Below are 18,980 nucleotides of genomic sequence, written 5' to 3'. Positions count from 1 at the left end.
TCGCTCAGGGTCAGTTACGTAGTTGGGCTGGGAGTATTGCTTCATGGACTCTCATGAGTTCACAATCAGAGTCTCAGGCTACCCCCATCTGAGTCACAGATGCAGCTGCACCTCCAATCACCAGCGGCAGATGATGATTATTGTAGATGACCAGCCAGCTTAACTCCAGGGCCTCCGTTCGCCAGCTTCCAGGAAAAGTAAGCAGCCGTCCGTTGCCTAGCAGGTAATGGTCATTGCGGCCTCCAGGCTATCTCTCTTCCAGATTGTTCTAACTTCCGGCGTCTTCCTGTTTAATCCGAACTCTGAATCCGAACTCTGCAAAAGAAGAGTGGAGAGGCAGAGAGGGGTATGGAACAAGATCGCATGGAGTTATTCATCATCGCTGCCTGATGCATGTGTACAAAAGAGAACTATACCCAGATGAATTATAAGTACTGCACCTAACCTTGCCGTAGAGCCCAAGTGCCGATATCAACCCATGATCTCTTCCAGTGATGCCCCAAAACCCACCTATTATTTAGAAGATCGGTAATATAATAGCAGATCATGGTAATGTCTGCTTCTAAAGACCAGTAGCAGGTGGTATCTCCATCACCTGCGTGCTGTCTGTCGCTGAAAATGCCGCTCCCGCTCCTGTTCCCAGCCCCTCCCCAAATCGTTCCAAGTGCCAACTCCCCCACCCCATGCGTCCGAATGTTCCCTAGGCGCTCAGTGTTACGGAGTAGTGTTACGGAACACAGCCCGCGGTGAGGGGAAGACGAAAAGAAAACCTGATGTTCGGATGTACACATCTCGAGCCTTTCTCATTATCCGTCGGAGGATCGGAAAGTTTGTCTGTTTACTGAGTCACGTGCTACCAGCAGACTGCGCAGGGTAGTTCATCGATGCGACCGATGTCCAGCTCAAGCGAACATCCGTGACGAGTTTGAAAATACCTAAATCCTTCCTCGATGTCTCCAGATGTCGGCGGGAATGAGCTTCATAAATATGGCACGATGTAATTTTCCTGGCCGGGAAGCGTTTTAACAATGTGCAAGCGCCCTAGCCGCTCCCGGTCTCAAGTAGCTACTACTGATTGAGTCAAGGGAAGTACCGTAACGAAAACAAGCTGAATTGAGAAGGAGAGTAAGAAAAAGAAGTAAGCCATTCATACATTGCCGCGTTCACCTACAGGTGTGCGAAAGATATGAACGAATACCGGCCGGCTGTAGAGCATTCACCACGCTCCATCGACGAGACGAAATCGTCCGCAGTAGAGACCGGACAGATTGAAATCCTGCCGACCCAATAACACCGTCACAATTTGCGCAAACTTGAGTACTTCTCAGCTTATATAAATAATGCATAATATCATATTTTGTCTATACAACTAACTCCGCCCGGTTTTCCTTTCCTTTTCCGAAGAGTCACCGCCGGATCCTAATACTCCAACGGTATCCCCAGACCTAACTAAATGAAAGCATGTAAGACAGTTCATAACAGAGTGGATATCATAAAGGACGTCGTCAACTGACGATTGTAGCAAAAAATCAAACGAAAATAGGTGAAAAAGTGTATGGAGAAAGGATGAAGGTAGATGCCAGTCAGCCACAATCCAGATAGGTACTCCTCCCCAGTTGTAAGACTAACATCAGCCAAATGAAAGTCGGGTCTCCCAAATAAGGTACTATATTCGTAAACGTAAGGTCGTAATCGTGTACAAGTCCCGGTTGGTAGACGGTCACCAACCTCATCGAGACATCATGCAGTTGCCTAAAGCAGTGAAGTGTAAGGATGGGTTTACTCCCCCCTCAACCCCTTGATCATGTTCTTCAGCGCGTCAAGAAGAACAGCTTCGTCCGGTGGCTCGCCACCAGGGAACGAACTCTCTGTTGCCTCGCCTAATGCCCGAGCCCGTGCGCTCTTAAGAACACCCTTGATATAGTCTTTGTCCTCGTAGTCTTCCAGAAGGACAGCCTCAAAATCATCAATGGCTTTGTTAGCACGCTCGTTGAAGGAAGCTTCGTCGGAAGAGGTATCCATGGGGACTGGACCGGGGTTCTGTCCACCCATATTGTAGGGCTGCTGCTGTTGTTGGTTGTGCTGTTGATGCTGGTGCTGAGGTTGATGCTGTGGCGGACCCGGGTTTGAAGGGTAGCTCTGCGGTGGATTGTTGTTCGGCGGGAGAGGCTGTGTATTCTGGGGAGGATATGGAGTCGAATGTTGTGGGGGAGGTGGCGGCTGCATGTGCTGCGTCTGCGCTTGTGCTTGCTGAGATTGTTGATATTGGAGGAGCTGCGGTGGAGGGTCGGAGGCGTAGGGAGAGGTGTATGTAGTCGGTGTGGTTTGCGCAAACGCAGGAGGAAGATTGTTTCTGATCGGACTGGGTATCGGAAAGGGTGAGGATGCTGTAGGTGGCGCAGGAGGAGGATATGGAGTTGAATGCTGAAGAGGCGGAGTAGGAGCGGGAGGAGCCGCTGAAGTGGGAAACGGATTCGACGGCATGGATGAGAAGTTCTGGAATTGCGGGTTGGCCATTCCTGACTGACCGTTGGGTTGATTTGAGTACGAGTTCGTTGGTGGAGGCATGTATTGCGGGGTGACAGAGGACGGAGGAGCCTGTGCAGGTTGAGCGGGAGGAGGTGGTGGTGACGGTCGTCTCTTCTTCTCCTTCTCAACAGATGCTCCTGGCCGAAGCTGCCATGACCATCCTTTGCCATCTCGTTCTGCATGCATGAAGAGGTGGCCGTTGCCATTGAGGTTGTGCCGTACACTGGACGTCCAGCCCTCGGTTTCACATTTGAAGCGAAAATAAGGGTATTTGAGCTTCAGGGCCCTATAGATCTGCTTCAGCGTCATGGGTGTGCTAGCCTCTGTGAGGGCGTCAAAAATGAGAACCGCATAGTTATACGGCGGCTTCGCCAAGTCTTCAGGCGTGTACGCAGATTCTGGAGGATAGTTGGGAGAGGGAGAACGAGACGGCTTGCGCTTCTTGACAGGCGGCGGCTTGACATATTCTTGCGGCTGATGCTCCATGGGGAATTGCCCCCCTTCTGTTGAAGGGATAGGAATGTCCATCATTCCGTCCTTCTTCCTCTTCGTGTACTTTCGTTTCTCGGGTTTCGAGTTCGGCGACTCGCCCTCTGCAGGGACAGGAGGCGCAAGTCCTCCAGTCGTAGCCGTAGTCTTTCCCGCCTTGGGTTTGCTCTGCGGAGGAGGCGTAACGCCGCCATTCGCCTCGCGTCTGGCAGCCAATTTCTGTTCCCGTGCCAGCTCGGCTCTTTCTCGTTTTGACATAATCCCATCTTTTGGCGGCCGACCAGGACCGCGACGACGTTGTGGCTGCTGAGCATCTCCCTCGATTGAAGACACTGGTCGAGCAGGTTCTTCGACCTTTGTCTTCAGGACAAGCTTTGTCGCTTTTGAGTCGTCCTTCTTCTCAGCGTTTTCTTGGCTCTCAACAGAAACCGAAGTCTCGACCTTTTGTTGAGGCTCTGGCAACTGCTCCTCTTCAATATCCGCTCCGGTCTCCCCAATCGGTACATCAGGTAACAGAAACCGAATGCGGACTCCTCCAATTTGAATATAATCGCCACTATGTAGAGGTCGTATTTGACTGGGAGATAGCCAATCTGCACCAATAAAGGCACCGTTCCTTCCAAGCACTTCCATTTCAAACAAATTCTTGTCAAAATTGTACGCAATCTTGACGTGCTTTCGTGAGATACCCCGGTGTCCGGCAACGCTACCATCGTTTGTTGCAGGGGGGTGTATCGGAATGGTCGGACATGCGTCCGGTGAGGGAAGGAGGGCCAAGGCATCAACGGGTTTGGCGTCTCCGTTGCCGTTGCTTTCCTGTAACGATTGCATGGCAAGTGCATTATAGTCGGTGGTGGCCTGAAGCTGAGCAGGGGTTGCGTGTAAAAGACCGCCAGCGTCCCCATCAGAAGCATTAGAGGAACGTCGACTGACATGCGACTGCATATGCGAAGGAACATCAGGGTCAAAGCCCATGATTCCACCACGATCGCTAACTACACTCCCTATAATCCCACTTCCTTCGTGTTTCACTCGCGTAGGTGTACGTGATGCATTTCCACCACTCGAACTTTTCGCTCGGGAATATCTCATGGCTTGTCGGGCCTGAAACTCGCGTTGATGGGCCGCTCGGGCCGCTCGTACGTCTCGCCCTAGGATAAAAGAATATGTGTTGCAGTAAAAATGCCCGTCGTCGAATTCGAGTTTGGCGAATGCTTGGATCCGCGGCTCGGATCCTGCTACTGATCCGCTCCCGTTATGCGTGCCACCCTCAGTGTAACCCAGAGCCGACAAGTTCGCGTTCTGAGAATAATAAGCAGAGTTCACCATATCATTCTGTTGTAAACCCTCCATTGGCGTCCCTGGGGCCGTAAAGTCGATTGGAGGGAAAAGGTCGCTATGATCTAGGTTCGGTTTTGCGAACAGTAAGGGATCCGTTAAATTGTCAATGGGGTCAGTTCTGGCTAGAACGTTATCGTTTTGCTCGGTTGTCGAAAATGGCAGCCCTGATTGTTGAAATGCCATGTCTTCTGTTTGATGTTGAGGTTCCGCCGGCTGACTTTGATCTCCGTTCTTCGGCTCCGCTCCGGACGGCGGAACATCTACCCCTTGTTTTGTTTCCCAATTCCCGTTGGATTCATCTCCAAATTGCTGCTTCTGCTCAGTATCCTGCTTATCTGAGACCTCCAAGCCTTCCATAGCCTGATCTGAGTCTGTATTGGGAGCCTGCTGGCCGCCAAGCAACTGGGCCAACAAAGCACTGGCGGCGGACTGACGGCGGAGATCCGACTGGAACTCCTGGCCGGTTGAAAGGGCATGCGAAGCCTGATCCTCAGCCTTGGACTTGACTGCTACCATGTCGGACAGGGTGGACAAGCCATTGGAAGACGATGAGTGGTCGGGGGCAGAATCGTTGCGGGTTGTCGATTGCGGGGACGGAAGGTGATGGTCGTTCTCTGGCGAGTGCTGCGACCGGGTGTAATCGTACAAGGACGACACACCCGGACCAGCCTCTGAAGGATGATGGCCCACCGCTGGCGCTGTCATGGTCTGCGACGATGACATGACCGGGAGTAGGGCGGCTGGGATCTGGTTGGCCTGTAAAAGAAGTTCTCGAGCGGACGGCTAAAGAGAGGAGAACGCAGAGGGCGGTGAAGGGGAAAATCAGAATGCATGGGCCGGGACATAGCTCGGCCAAATGAAGTTCCGTTGCTGGGATTTTCTGCCAGTTTCTCCACTCCTCTCCATCCACATACAGTACTGAGTTACGGAGTACAGACCCATCAAGATCTCAACAACAAAAGAATTGTACTCCATACGACAGTTTATAACACCAGAGCCGGAATACGCTCATTAATATTTACCATCATGCCAAAATCAAAACCCTCAAAGAAAGATCACCATCCATCTCAATCTTTATCCCACCAGCAACCTCCTAACTGGCCCCCTCTCCGCCCTCTAGTCCCCTCTTCCGATCTCTACCTCGATCCCCTCCTCCCCGACCAGATCTACCTAATTCGCAACTTCCTCCCTGCCTCCCTCTGCAAGACTTATGTTTCCTTCCTCGCCTCTTTACCACTCACTACAACCCCTGGGAAACCCAAGAAAGGCGACGCCGTCCGCGTCAACGATAGATTTCAGATCCAGGATGCTACATTTGCGGAGAACCTCTGGCGGGGAACAGCGCTAAAGGAGCTTGTGACAAACCCTGTTTCTGTCGATGATGGAGTCGGGGAGTATAGCGACGGAGGTCGGTCAATGAAAGAGATCTGGGGCGGGGAACCGCTGGGATTGAATGCGAACATTCGTGTTTACCGGTATTCTCCAGGGCAATTCTTTGCACAGCATTGTGAGTCGTCTCCTTTTGCTATATATCTAAATACCTTTCCTGGTGCGAAGAAAAGAAGTGGAGGAAGAGCAGAATCTGTAGTCGTTACCTAGTATCAAAGAACAAGACCTAACTTAGCCTCGTAGACGATGACTCCAACACTCTCTCATTCCTATCGCCCTCAATGCCCCCCAAGCCAGCCCGAACTACATGGACACTCTTGATCTATCTCTCGACCTGCACAGGGGGAGAAACAGTCTTCTATCCGCAGCGAACACGGTCGGATCCTAACCCGGAGCCGATCTCAGTAGCACCTGAAATGGGGATGGCGCTGTTACATCGGCATGGGGACCAATGTCTACTACACGAGGGAAAGGAGGTTACGCATGGGGAGAAATGGGTGTTGAGGAGTGACTTGGTGGTTGCGCGATAAATTAACCTCGTACTACTCAAATTGCGATACTAGGAACTGGGAATGTACGGAACCAACTATTCCAATGTTACATGAAACTTCACAGCCTATTGAGACAGATGGTGGAAAGTCTATTACTCTGCCTGATCCACTTCAGCATAGACCTGTTGGTGGCGTCCAAATCTGCAGCAGTCGTATGACGGATGACCGATGGATTGAATGCCAGGTATAGCAGTTGCTGAGGAAGATATAAAAGTGAGAAAGATTCCGCAAGAGAAGAGATATCTGCATGAACAATCCAGGAGCGGACAATGCTCCAGATCTGAAACAAGGACAAAACCAATGATTCGCTCGGTAAATGGGAGTTTTCTAACCTCTTCGCGATGAAAACACACTCCCTTACTGCGGACCGTTGCCTTATAATGTCAATATACAACAAACGCAGGAACAAAACGTTGAAACCAACTGAGAATCGTTCTGAGCAAGTACGCCTGTTGGCGCTAGGCTTATGTAGCTGTAGATGGCCTCGACGAGTATTCCGTCCTTCTCATGATGTTTTCCACCGGGCCCAACAGACGTTTGAATCCATCTCTACCAAGCTTGGCGACCTTGACCTCCGTCTTCGCGCGAACGCTGGCTGCTCTAGGTTTGTCGTCTAGTAGAGCCAGTTCACCGAAGTAATCTCCCCTTTTGTATGACTTCACGGGTTCTTCGACGCCCTCCATAAAAGCCTCGGCCTCGCCGGATTCAAGCAGGTAAAAGGCGTCTCCCGGATCACCTTCTTTAATGATATATTCCCCGGCCGGAAACTTGATTGTGTCGAGAGCGTCCGCGATCTTTGCCCGCTCGTAAGGTTTGAGACTGGACAGGAGCGGGACTTCTTCCAAGAAAGCCTCATACATGCGTCGTCGCTGGAATGCCGAGTCCATGAGAATGCGTCGGAAGGTTATACGGTCTAAAGCCCATAGAGTGCTTTTAGGCTCTGTCGATACAATGGTTGCCGCTCGCGGCGCGTTGTACATTAGAGCCAGCTCTCCAAACGAGCCGCCAGGGCCGATCGTGCTGATCTTGGTGCCAGCCCCGTCTGGGCCCGGTTGCACGGAGCCAGAGGGATTGATATAAACGTCGAAATGGCCCTCTTCAACAATGTAGAAATAGTCGCCGGCATCCCCTTGGGAGATCACTTTAATATCTTTTGCGGGTATAGGTTTCTCAACCAAAGCATCTAGTACCGTCCTGGACTGCTCGTCATCCAGGTGGGAAAAGAGGAAGTTGTTGCTGACAGCTGTCTTCAACCGGGCGAGCTGTTCTTCAGATTTCGGGTGGCTCGGCGGGGTCCAGCTGTCTGATCCCGCGGATGTAGGGTTCAGAGATTCAGCAGATACGGATGTTCGACGGCCCAGGGCGTAATTGTTGGGAAAGCCATGATCGGGGCCACCCGTAGGGCGGAAGCCATTAGGGTCGATGGAGGACTCGTCCTGGCCTTCCGCACCACCCTGGAAATTACCAAAGGGGTCTCTTCCAAAGCGTATTCCATCGCCCGATTCTCCAGCTCGACCACTCTCGAGCGGGTTATTTCCACCAGCTGAGTTGTCGGCATTCTTGGAGGCTCGAAAGGTTGCATCGGTTGGTGACGTCACCTCGTACTCTTCGTCCTCTGCGATTTTATGAAACGACGAGGGTTTATCCTCTTTCGTTGACACCTTAAGGAAGGGATTATTGCTTGAATGCGAGTAGTTCGACATATTGCCGACTGTGATCTTTGGCTAGGATGAAGCGGGAGCTAGAGTTGCGACGCAGTGAGGGGGGGCGGCGAGACAAAGGAACTGATGCGGATATGTTAGAGGCGGGTTGCGTAGATCAACAGCGAGTAGGATGATCGGAAAAGGAGGTCATGAGTTGAGGATATAGGCAAGCAAAATTGAGCAGGCAGCTAAGGAGAGAAGAATATATGTATGTACGAAAGCAACAGGTCGAAGGCGATCAGCAGAAAGTGGGAGAGAGGAAGGAGGGGCGGGTAGAGAAACCGACAGAGCTGGGAACAAAGCTTTGGGAGCAAGACTGGAACAACTTGACTCTGGCGGTACTGAGTGGGTATCAGATGAGCTGAGGACGAATTGGAGTGTCCAAGGCAGATCAAACCAGAGTTTGAAGCTGTTGAATGGAGTTCAAACCCACGAAACGCAAAGAGGCGCTCTCATTCAAAGGCGCTCGTGTCGTTGATGTGCGCCAGACACCTGCTCTCCTAGAAAGGGACGAAAGGAAGGCCGCATCAAAGAAAGTCTCAGACTTCTTTACTTACTTTTGGTGAATTCGTTTCGTTGGTTGTTGATTTCTTCTCGCCTGATTTTGGACGTAAACGAGGCGCAACACAAGTATCGACACAAATGAATCGACAGCTTGGAGGGGCACTGGCTTTCAAATCCCTGTTCTTATATGCTTGGATCTGTCATATGCTCCCGAGTTCAGCAGAGGGACTGGGTTTGAGGCTGTCCTGGACGAGTATGATAGGCGACTCTGGGCAAAGTATCAAATAGACAGAAGGAAGTAAATACGAGTAGAAAGGATGTCGGTCAAGACAGATGTCCAGATGTGAAATAGAGGAATAATGTTAAGAATAAGTACGTATCAAAAGCAGACGGGCGGGAGGGGGACTTGGAAGGCCGAAAAGGCGGGGGAGCACTAGGAAGCTCTCTGCAGCTAAGTAGGTATCGCCAGCACACGAGCTTCTGCCTATTGGCGAGCCCCTATTTTCTCTGCGCACAGTCTTCCTATTCAGCACCAGCTAAATTTTATTTATGATTGGACGGCAAAGAGTAACGGCTTCTGAGTACTACTCAAGTCTACTGTGCGGAATCTCAGATGGTCTGTCTCCGAGGTTGCAGGATGCGGATCAACGTCACCGGTGGTCTCCCCGCCCAGTGCTCGCAGCTCACTAGTGGTCAATAGCTAATCAAGAAGTCAATAGTTGAGAACAGGGCGAAGATGGCAGATGCACTGCAGCGGATTACCCTCATCCCTTAATCGAATGAGACTCGAAGGATCCAGATGTCTGGTGAATTATTCAACCTATAACTACCAATTTTATTGGGGCTGCAGCGTGGAAGCTTCGACGTTGTCTAACCGCCTTCCAGATGTCTTCTAGAAGCTCACGATTCTGTCAGACCGTCTTGGATCAGAAGCCAGATTGCGCCACGGAGGAACCTTTGCCGGATTGGCAAGCTTTCCGCACAATCTTTCTGAATCAGGAGAGATCCATCTAGCTTCTCTCCAGCTGTTCGGCAGCTCGTGTTGAGATCATCGCTGACGTCGTCCATTTCATTCTTCATGATGTAAACATCGCCCACTGCGCACTGCGACGCCCCCGATTAGGTGTGAGAGCCAGAGAAAGTTGATCCATGGATAGGAGAGTCTCGAAGCGCTACAGACTGAAATTATACTCAGAAGAATGTTTTGAGGACATTCTCGAAAGAGAATCGGTGCCCGGCGACCACCCGCAGGTAGTGCACATCGGGCCGAATAAGCGAGTTTCGACTCAGCTAGGCTAGATACCTGCAGAGTCTAGAAACCCAAACTGAAAATACGGAGCAATAATATCCAAAATCAGGAAGCTGAGCTAGACAGTTACTCAGCCACTAGCCCGGTCACTGTTGGTGTCTTTGAGTCTGGATGCTACCCTTGCTGTCTGGTGTCTAAATCCGGCGTCTAGACTGCGCTGGTGTGCCTGACCTTAAGTATTTCCCACCGCTACTTTGAATAGGGTGATGAACATGCACAAAATGACCCAGGTCAACTAGAACTGTATTAGCTGCTGCCCTTATCAAAGTTAGGGCGTTGTCAATGCTAAATCCTCCGAAAGACAAGTTGCGCGACCGCCACCCCGCTTTGGCCCAAAGCTGCCTGCTGCCGGCACCGCAAATCCAATCCCAGCCCCCTCACGCTTTATCAGTGCAGCACCCCAAAGCTCCGTCCTGTTCTTTGCTATATTACTCGTAATCTTGGACGCCCGGAAATCTCCTCTCTCCTTCGTCGCATCAGCCCATACCATAGCTCTCATAAAATGGGAAGCTACACGTTTCGATGGTAAGTTGCTCGAGGCCAATTAACTTGCCTTGACCCAGCTATCCACCATGGCTCGCTGACCCCGACCCTTATTTTCGAATCCAGGCCTTACAATGCCAATGAGGTCTTCGTCACAGGGACGTTTGATGACTGGGGCAAGACAATCAGGTTGGAACGGAAAGGCGATATTTTCGAGAAGGAAGTCCACCTCCCGGTGACCGGCGACAAAGTGCACTTCAAGGTATGTCATTTTAATCAACTTCCCAGGCCAACCTCACGCGGGCAGCTCCAGGGCTAGCTGCTTACCCTGCTTTCTCGAGTCTTCTACTGGGGAATCTCCAAAAGCAAGCTAGGCTCCTTCGTCGTGCCCGCAGTGATGACGCCGTGCTGTCTCGCCTCAACGGCCATTGACGTCATTTGCGTTAGCGCTTACTGGTCTTCCACCCTTCGCTAAAAAACTATAAGATTCGCTTCGTGAATACGTTTTTTCGTATCACTGACGTCTATCTATCATTCATAGTTTGTCGTCGACGGCAACTGGACTACCGATAACCGATTACCTCAAGAGGACGACGGCAGCAGTAACATCAACAACATCCTCTATCCGGATCAGATCCAAGCGGATTCAGTCGCGGCACTACAGAACGGTGCGCAAGACATGGCTACTGTCTCTGGTGTAACACCTAACGCGACAACCGCCGGATTAGCTGGTGGTGTCTCCAAGGAGAGCAACTTGGCCCCCGGATCGACAACGGCGGGGCTGGACAAGGACGTCCCTCTTGAGCAGAGGGCTAATGTCCCTGGAGAGTTCCCTGCAGACACGCCCTTGTCTGAGTACTCGGTAAACCCTATCCCAGCCTCTAGCGGCATTGGCAATCCCATCCATCTAAAGCCGGGAGAGAAAGTCCCAGATCCTAGCACATTCAATCCAAACACTGTGCAGTCAACTGTTCGCACGAACGACACGAACGAGTCACGCCCTCAAGACAGCTCAGGACTGAAAAGCTCGTTCTCTGTTCCTCCTGCTTCAAATACCATGATACCCGAGTCCAGCCTGCCAATGGGGAGCGGAACAAACCCGGCACCCGCAGACCCCGGAGTCACCGTGCAATCCGCTGCGCCTACGTCCACAACCGCTGCGCTCGCTGCCAATGTTCCGTTTGAGAATAAGAAACAACCCGACAAAACAGGCCCCGTGGAAGATGTCCCTGCCATTGTCAGAGAATCAATCTCTAAAGCACACAGGGACCCAGAAGCAGCTGCACAGCAGGAAGTTGTTGATGAAAAGAAGGAGCTGGAGCATGAGCTTCAACAAAAGGTTCAGGTCGCAAACTCGGTCGGTGAACCGGCGCCCACCACCACCGCAGCCACTACAGAAACTGCACCCAGAGCTAGCGTTGCGGAACCCAGCTCAGCAGAGATGTCACCGCGGACAGGAACCCCGTCGGGTGCTAAAGCCTCCACCACTGGAGCGCAACAGCCCGGGGAGTCGACCACAGGAGCGCCTGTTACAGGAGCATCAACCACTGGAGGGGAGACTAAGAAGAGTACAACTCCTGCCAACGACTCGAAAATCTCGGAAGTGCCCTCTTCCGGTTCACCCGGGAAGGAAGATAAGAAGAAGAAGCGCTCCAGTATTTTTGCCAAGCTGAAGGAGAAGTTCAAATGAATGGGTAACCTTAGCCCCCGCTCTAGGATGACTTGTCGGGCCGTGATGTTATTGATGATTTATCTGGATACCTTTTACGCATATTATACGTGATTACCCCGCATGTTTTGTCTCGAACATTGAATAGTGAACAGCCGAGTTAAGTGTATAATTGAGTAATAACCTTTGTGAATTGCACAACCTTCTATATAGGTATAGCATTGGCCACTTGACCATTCAGCTTAACCGGGTATCCTAGCATACTAGCTCTTGTTAATGCATTTCTTCTTTCAAAATCGATGTAAACTCACTCTTTCCCCGTCTTCGTACAACCACATCCGCAGAATATCGAGGCAGGCCAGCAGATCACAGCTGCAACAATTGTAACCACGAACCCTAACTCATCAGTACGCTATTTCGTTTGAGGTGAACAGATGGGTTGAATGAAATACCTAGCGTCGGACCCACGATCTTACACCGGCACGGGTTCTGGTCCGTCCCGCACTGGATACAGACAGGGAAGAAAAAGAAGGGCATGTCGCACATAGTGAAGGCTTAGCGTAAGCCCTAGTCTGGAGTATAGTTGATCAAGTAATGGTGGAGGCGACGTGCTTCAAGGGAATATACGCAGTAAGTTAATAGGTATTAATGAATTTAAAAGATGTTACCCATCAAAGAGGTGAAATCTTAATGAGTTGGAATAGATATGATTCATCATGACGACAATGTGTGATTGGGTGACTGGGACTCAATGAAAGCACTGCTGCAATCGGAAGTTTGTTGATCTTCGAGACATGCATTGAGTGGTTCCTTTGAAATTATCGCACTCAAACAACACTGACTGATAGATATTATGATAGTCATATCTACTGACTTGATTTGAGGCAATGCACTTGCCTTTTGCAAGACCTGAGTGCGCCGTTCAATCCGTCAAGTCCACCTACCCAGTGCAGCTGAATCGAAAATCAAATTCACAAAGCTGTCCACAATCTATAATTAACATTTCTAGCATATCACAGCCACCCCCGCGCATTTCGCTTCCCAATGGGGCGCGTAGAGAATTCCAGATTCCATAGAAGCCACAATAAAAGCGCTTCAGATGCGCGCATACCAGCCAGGGCTGCCAGGCACCAGGATTTTCTTGCCGCGGAGCCGAAACGCAGGGCTGTCGTTTCCTTATGTTCCCTTTTTATGAAAAATTCTCTTCTTTGTTCTTTTGCAGTTAAATGAATATAAATAGGGATAAGATCCCCTCGTTTACTGAAACTCATAACATTCTGACAAGGTAAAAAGCCCTTGGATCAACAATTAGTGTGGTGAGTAACCGATCACATCGATCATCGCCGACGTCACCCGCTCAGCCCTACTGCACGATCGGGCGTCTCGTCTCCATCTTTGCACCTCACGAACCCCTCTCACCTACTCGACCATCCAACCAACTACTGAGACTCATTTTTCATTCGTTCAGACATTATCAGGCACACTAACTTTTCCAACGTGCGTGACAGAATCAAAGCAAGAATCAGCACCACCTCCTTCCCATTCATAATCCAATCGCCATGGCAAACCGCCTGATCCCGCTGGTCGTCCTCCTCATCGTGGTCGTCGTGCTCGCAGTGATTGGCTTCGTCGCATATAGCATCATTCAAGAAGTCTCAGACAAGACAAGGAGCAAGATGGAGAAGCGGAACGTCATGTTTACAAAAGACGGGATGAAGGTTGGTGTTCGTGAGGTTGGGGAAGAGGAGTATGTGGATCGGAGTCAGAGGTACGTACCCAGTTATCTCATACCTTCTTGATATGAGGGTCGGCAGTCTGGAGTGGGCAAGTGGCTAACGCGCCGTGTAGTATCCTCGTCAACATTTGGAACCATACTTCATTCCCGGCGTACAAGAGCAGACTCTGGAATATGACGGGCTCTACTGGGTCTGCGAGCGGGACTGGGAATGGCGAGTTCAGGGCTGAGCATAGGAAGGGGTGAGTTGTGTAACCTCTTTTGCCTGTCTTAACTGGAAGGGTACTTTGACTAACTCGAGCAATCTGCAGACGTTCCAATTGACTATCGAAACGTCTCCTGAGACAAAGGTGGTCTAAGACATCGATCTCGGTTGAAGGACTCCTGGGAGAGTCTTAATAGGGTTATATAAGAATCAGTGATCCTATACATGGCTGCAGCACAGAGCTACTCTCACTCTTCTAGCAGTAACGATTGACGAATGATGAATCAGGTGAAGTCATTCTTTGCTACCAGCTCCCAACTTTATGTATCGAGTAAGAGGGATAGCTACATACTACTCATTTATCAGAAAGCTTTCACTTCCTGGTATTTATATTCTGTGGTGGGGTGAGTGCCCTGATCATCAGTGCCGCCTGACATGCATACTCCGTAAGTAGTAGAGCTTTGATCAGTTCCACCGCTGCGGACATTAGATCAGATCTAGTATACGTACCTAATACCTACAACTCTGTCATCGAGCCTGGACCGAAACCTGGTCTGTATTCAACAACGAGAGCTCCTATTGGTTTTGATCTAGACTCAACTGGTCTGTCCAGCAGCCTCCAGCGAAGTCACGAACTCATGCCTGCGTACCACCACGCACTGAGACGCCGCAAAGTCAGCAATATGTGCATTTCAGGCTGTAGTTGGCAATGCTATTTGTATATATCTTTCTCCTGTAAGTGATATTCCCAAGCCTACCACCGAGGTCTGCAGTGGGTGAAATAATAGTACTAACTGTCCTCCACGTATGGGGCTGGCTTCCAGAAGCTTGAGATGTCAATTCAGTCTCTCCAACTTTTGACACCCAACGAGGCCCGCGACTTCATCAGCTTTAGTCGATTGTATCTTGAAGAGAATGGAGCCGAGTAGGCGGATATATGCTGTAAAATTGCCCCGTGGAACAATGTTCGTGTTGGAGACACAACAGTATTATCGGAGTCCTCCGTCCCAGATCAAGAGTACCTTGCGACTTCCGAGCCATCTCCAATTCCAGCTCTCCCTGGATCCACCAATCGTCCAATCCCTAATCCCGCTTAACAATAGGTTGTATTCATACCGCACAGAGTCACATCGGCTCTTCACGCCTGCAAGGATTAAGCCCGCCCGTGCAACGCCAAGCCGTCCCTTTCAAAGCTTGGGCCCAGTCACTGCTTTCTCATTGGCTATCACCCCGCATGACGGTCTCGCCCAGCAAATAAAACAAGTCAGATCGCCACGTGCCAAGAGTAGCCCCTCATGACCGGCGATCGCCCAGCACGTTGCTGGTCATCCGCTCGTTATAGGCCCTTGCGTCGTGGACCTCGGGGCAGCTGATAAGCTCCATGGCAGCCGGACTGGACGTTGCCAGGCACGAGGGCAGTTTGTCTATTGTCTTTCGTGCAGCGATGCTCTTTCAAATAGACGCCGTCTGGTAGGTGGATCTGTCTGGCTAAGCTTGTCTTCTAGAGACGGAACCCAAGGTGCTGGAGACGGGAAGAACCTGAGCCTGGTATAAGTTGCTCTGATAGTCGGTTTTCTGGCCTTTTTCGGGTTTTATCGTCTGCGAGTCTCAGTTGTTCAAATTCAGTCCTTGGACAGCACGCACCGCACGCAATATGTCGTTGTCCTCGCTGAGTTCCCTCAAGGGCCTCCTCTCCCCGACCACAGAATCGGAGTACGATGTGGAAAAAGACTCTCATGACCTTTCACGTTCAGAAGATGTAGGGAGCACAAATGGCGAAATCAAGCCCCGCGAAGCCAAAGAGAGCAAGCTCATTGACGGACGAGTAATATCTGACGCCATCATCGGTCTTTCGGATGGGATGACGGTCCCCTTCGCCCTTACAGCAGGTCTCTCGGCGCTGGGAGACACCAAAGTCGTCGTCTTTGGCGGATTTGCCGAACTCATTGCTGGCGCCATATCTATGGGACTAGGTGGCTATCTCGGTGCGAAGAGTGAAGAGTACTGCCCCTCGTCTTCGTATCTTTAGACTCCTTCACTAACCTTTAGTTAGGGAATCCTACCATGCGACTCTCAAAGAAACCACCAAGCAAACACTCACGTCCCCCGCCACCGTCTCGGACACGATTCACGAAATCTTCACTCCCTACGACCTCCCCGACCACCTGCTTGCTCAATTAACAACTCACCTGACATCTTCCCCGCACCTTCCCTCCTTCCTCATGACATTCCACCACACCCTCCCCGAGCCCTCTGGCTCCCGAGCCCTAACCTGCGCCCTCACCATTGCCCTTTCTTACTTCCTCGGCGGTTTCGTCCCGCTCCTCCCGTACTTTTTCGTCGGCCCAGACCAGGCGTTCCTGGCGTTGAAGTGGAGCATTGCAACGATGGCGATTGCATTGTTTGTTTTTGGGTATGGCAAGACTTGCTTTGTGTCTGGATGGGCGGGGTCGAAGAATATAAAGAAGGGAGCATGGGGGGGTCTGCAAATGGTTATTGTGGGCGGGGTTGCAGCGGGATGTGCCATGGGACTCGTTAGAGGGTTTCAGGCGTTGGGGGAGTCTGATCCGGGACAAAATACCTAAAGTTCTGGAGGTGACTGATAGATGGTATGGATATTCGACATATAATTGCATTTATGATCATGGATCATGGGTCTGGGTTGGGGTAAATGTGTTATGTTCATACTTATATATATATGGACAAACGGCGTCGGATTGCATCATTGGATCTCATGGATACTCAGTCTAGGCTTTCTAGGCTTACAGCATCATACTGTGAAGCCAGTAAGCTTCTCGTTTTCGACATCTATGGTTTCATATATATCATGGTCTCTACCTGTACATACATACCAAGAGGCTACTGCATCGACTTTGATGTTTCCCTGCTCTGGCTGAGTTGAAGAATGCTTTGGACGACAGACTTTCTAAAATCCATCTTGAATCTCAGCGGGCACTGGTACTCCTGGGAGCCAAAGGATGGCTTTACTTTGCGGTTAACTCCTCGTATTGCAGCTTTGTCCAAGTGCGCTCTAATTACTTGCATTTCGTCCGAACCAAGACAACGTCGCGGCAGTCCAGGCATATCCAAAACTGGGCATAACTCAGACTGTTATAGATCTCGTAGCGCGCTGTCCTTTGGTCATCGCCGGGCATCGTTTGCCTGCGTAGCAAAAAGCATCTCCTGAACATCCTAGGCACCTGAGGTATCCATATCCTCCATTCTTCAGGAGAAGTTTTTCAGGATCCTAACAACCTGCCTTATCCATATCCACATCGCAAAGTACATAGATCGACATCAGTAAGTACGGTGTACTGTACCCTCAGCCCCTCTGCCAGTACAAACGCATACATACAGAGAAATAAGGGAGACGGAGAAACAACCTAGGCAGCCGAGTTCTACATATACCCATTTCTTTAACATTCTAGTAAGAGAAGCAAAGTAAAACAATACGGTCATGCCCCATATGGAGAATCTATATTTATGACGACCGGGTCTTGAGGCTGAGTATACTCCTCTACAGACCAACCTTGGTTAGTTGACACATCCTACCCCGCTCCAAGTGTACTTTACTGGCAACTGTACCTTTCCCAAGTGGACTATTGGATGTGGATGGGCCTCGCAACAAAATAACCTGCTGCCTAGCGTAGCCAGGGGCCAGAAGAGGAGTCTTAAACGGCCAGGTGACATGAAACAATAGTCGGATAGTTTAATTAAACGGCCAAGATCCACAGCTGCGGCGGCAGTGCTGGAGCCTTGATATGATGGTGGTTACGAATTACGGGCGCTAGACGCAGTATGGTATGCACCTCGCAAGTCGCTGTAACCGACAACGCAAGGGGCTTTGATTGATATGCACTGCCACGGCCCCCGCCATAGCCACAGACAGTGCTCTGGAGTCTGTGCCCGGTTGCGATGAACTCTGAGTATGTACGATGTAAGGTGGCGGACCTTGAATATTGTCGTTGGCATTGTGATAGACCATATTTTGCTTTGCATTGCTATGGTGTCTCTCTAAGGAATCTGCGACCTAGAGTTTCTGCATAGGTGTCCTGCTAGGGACTCGCTCGACGCATACCTCGCTGAGACTTGAATACATCGATACAAGTCCGAGACCAGCCCGGCAAACTGTGGCTTTCAAGGCACGTTTATACTGGAGAATAATCTACTGCGAAGAATATGGCTGCGGCCCCGGTCCCCGGGCCTGCAGGTGTCAGCTTTGTTTTGGGTCGCTGAGGAATGTGATGATCTTATGAAGAATGCACAATTTTATGTAGATCCACGAAAATATGGAGTATGCTGGTGAAGTTGGACTGGAAGAACGGCGTGTTGGGCGACGGAGTATGTAGTATGGTTTGCTAACCGGGATTGCCGGCTAATCCGCCTCTACTCAGCTTGGTCAACTGTTTCAGTTTCAACTGAACTGAGGATCCGACATATCTAATGGAACACGGGGTTTGGGCAACCCAAAAGTCGGGGTTGTTCCTTGTTCTTCAGGACCGGCGTAAATTTGACTTATTCGCTGATCGGACAATATTATTCCACGTGCAAGTGCTCCGTACACTGTAGACCGCGATATCCATGGCACGATAGATATGGACCATGAGAGAGGGTTGTTCAGATTGCGGAGGATCCTGAGAGCTCAACTATCTGTGGTTGATGATCTCGTTGGCTACCCAAAGCCATCAAGATTGCGGAGTATTTTTGATGACAGAACAATGCGACTCAGCTGATGCCAGTTGATACAACCATCCATCTAGGCGCGAGAGGGAAGCGGCCGTGAGTCGTCGGTAAGCCCGCAATCAGGATGCCAGCAGGGCTGAGGTCCACTTGGTAGCATCATGCCGCTGGCCCATTATCGAGTTATGATGTAGGGCATGAAATCACTCGTCTGGGATAAGGCGAGTCTGGATGGCCTGAGGCTTGTTTGCTAGATAGTGACAAGAAATCATGCCGATGCTGTTAGTCTGCACCCCCAATTTCTTGTCCGATCGGAAAATGATGAAGGAATGGTCAAGCCTCGCTGATTATCGCAAGGACTAGCCTTGGTGAGGCTGTGCTTGGTATACTTAC

The 18,980-nt window shown here is 50.6% G+C and overlaps 6 protein-coding genes across 6 annotated transcripts, besides 1 other annotated feature; 4 read left to right on the top strand and 2 right to left on the bottom strand.

Annotated features, from left to right (window-relative positions):
* Nucleotides 1–18,980: part of a sequence feature (contig 1.84 954..621812(-1)) that runs on past both edges of the window.
* ANIA_04985 (forkhead domain protein) lies at nt 1,780–5,064 on the bottom strand (the record flags this gene model as incomplete). The annotated part of the gene is made up of 1 exon (XM_657497.1): nt 1,780–5,064. One exon carries the CDS (start codon nt 5,062–5,064, stop codon nt 1,780–1,782), a length of 3,285 nt encoding a protein of 1,094 aa, XP_662589.1.
* On the top strand, nt 5,386–6,278 carry ANIA_04986 (uncharacterized protein; the record flags this gene model as incomplete). The annotated part of the gene is made up of 2 exons (XM_657498.1): nt 5,386–5,866; nt 5,992–6,278. 2 exons carry the CDS (start codon nt 5,386–5,388, stop codon nt 6,276–6,278), a joined length of 768 nt encoding a protein of 255 aa, XP_662590.1.
* ANIA_04987 (cAMP-dependent protein kinase regulatory subunit pkaR) lies at nt 6,323–8,002 on the bottom strand (the record flags this gene model as incomplete). The annotated part of the gene is made up of 1 exon (XM_657499.2): nt 6,323–8,002. One exon carries the CDS (start codon nt 8,000–8,002, stop codon nt 6,764–6,766), a length of 1,239 nt encoding a protein of 412 aa, XP_662591.1. The 3' UTR covers nt 6,323–6,763.
* Nucleotides 10,261–12,177, top strand: ANIA_04988 (carbohydrate-binding module family 48 protein). The gene is made up of 3 exons (XM_657500.2): nt 10,261–10,340; nt 10,425–10,560; nt 10,840–12,177. The coding sequence occupies exons 1-3, from the start codon at nt 10,318–10,320 to the stop codon at nt 11,986–11,988; spliced, it is 1,308 nt and encodes a 435-aa protein (XP_662592.1). The 5' UTR covers nt 10,261–10,317; the 3' UTR covers nt 11,989–12,177.
* Nucleotides 13,229–14,278, top strand: ANIA_04989 (uncharacterized protein). The gene is made up of 3 exons (XM_050611561.1): nt 13,229–13,735; nt 13,816–13,944; nt 14,014–14,278. The coding sequence occupies exons 1-3, from the start codon at nt 13,527–13,529 to the stop codon at nt 14,024–14,026; spliced, it is 351 nt and encodes a 116-aa protein (XP_050467578.1). The 5' UTR covers nt 13,229–13,526; the 3' UTR covers nt 14,027–14,278.
* On the top strand, nt 15,562–16,492 carry ANIA_04990 (VIT1/CCC1 transporter family protein; the record flags this gene model as incomplete). The annotated part of the gene is made up of 2 exons (XM_657502.1): nt 15,562–15,892; nt 15,957–16,492. 2 exons carry the CDS (start codon nt 15,562–15,564, stop codon nt 16,490–16,492), a joined length of 867 nt encoding a protein of 288 aa, XP_662594.1.

This window comes from Aspergillus nidulans, chromosome III, assembly GCF_000011425.1.
Source record: "Aspergillus nidulans FGSC A4 chromosome III".
NCBI lineage: Eukaryota > Fungi > Ascomycota > Eurotiomycetes > Eurotiales > Aspergillaceae > Aspergillus > Aspergillus nidulans.
The sequence above is the reverse complement of the archived record's forward strand: the minus strand, read 5'-3'. Positions and strand labels throughout refer to the sequence as shown.

Coding starts and splice junctions, on each gene's coding strand:
- ANIA_04988 (XM_657500.2), top strand. CDS start 10,318: ATGGGAAGCTACACGTTTCGATG. Junction 10,341..10,424: donor GGAAGCTACACGTTTCGATG/GTAAGTTGCTCG, acceptor TTTCGAATCCAG/GCCTTACAATGCCAATGAGG. Junction 10,561..10,839: donor GCGACAAAGTGCACTTCAAG/GTATGTCATTTT, acceptor TATCATTCATAG/TTTGTCGTCGACGGCAACTG.
- ANIA_04989 (XM_050611561.1), top strand. CDS start 13,527: ATGGCAAACCGCCTGATCCCGCTGGTCGTCCTCCTCATCGTGGTCGTC. Junction 13,736..13,815: donor TATGTGGATCGGAGTCAGAG/GTACGTACCCAG, acceptor CGCGCCGTGTAG/TATCCTCGTCAACATTTGGA.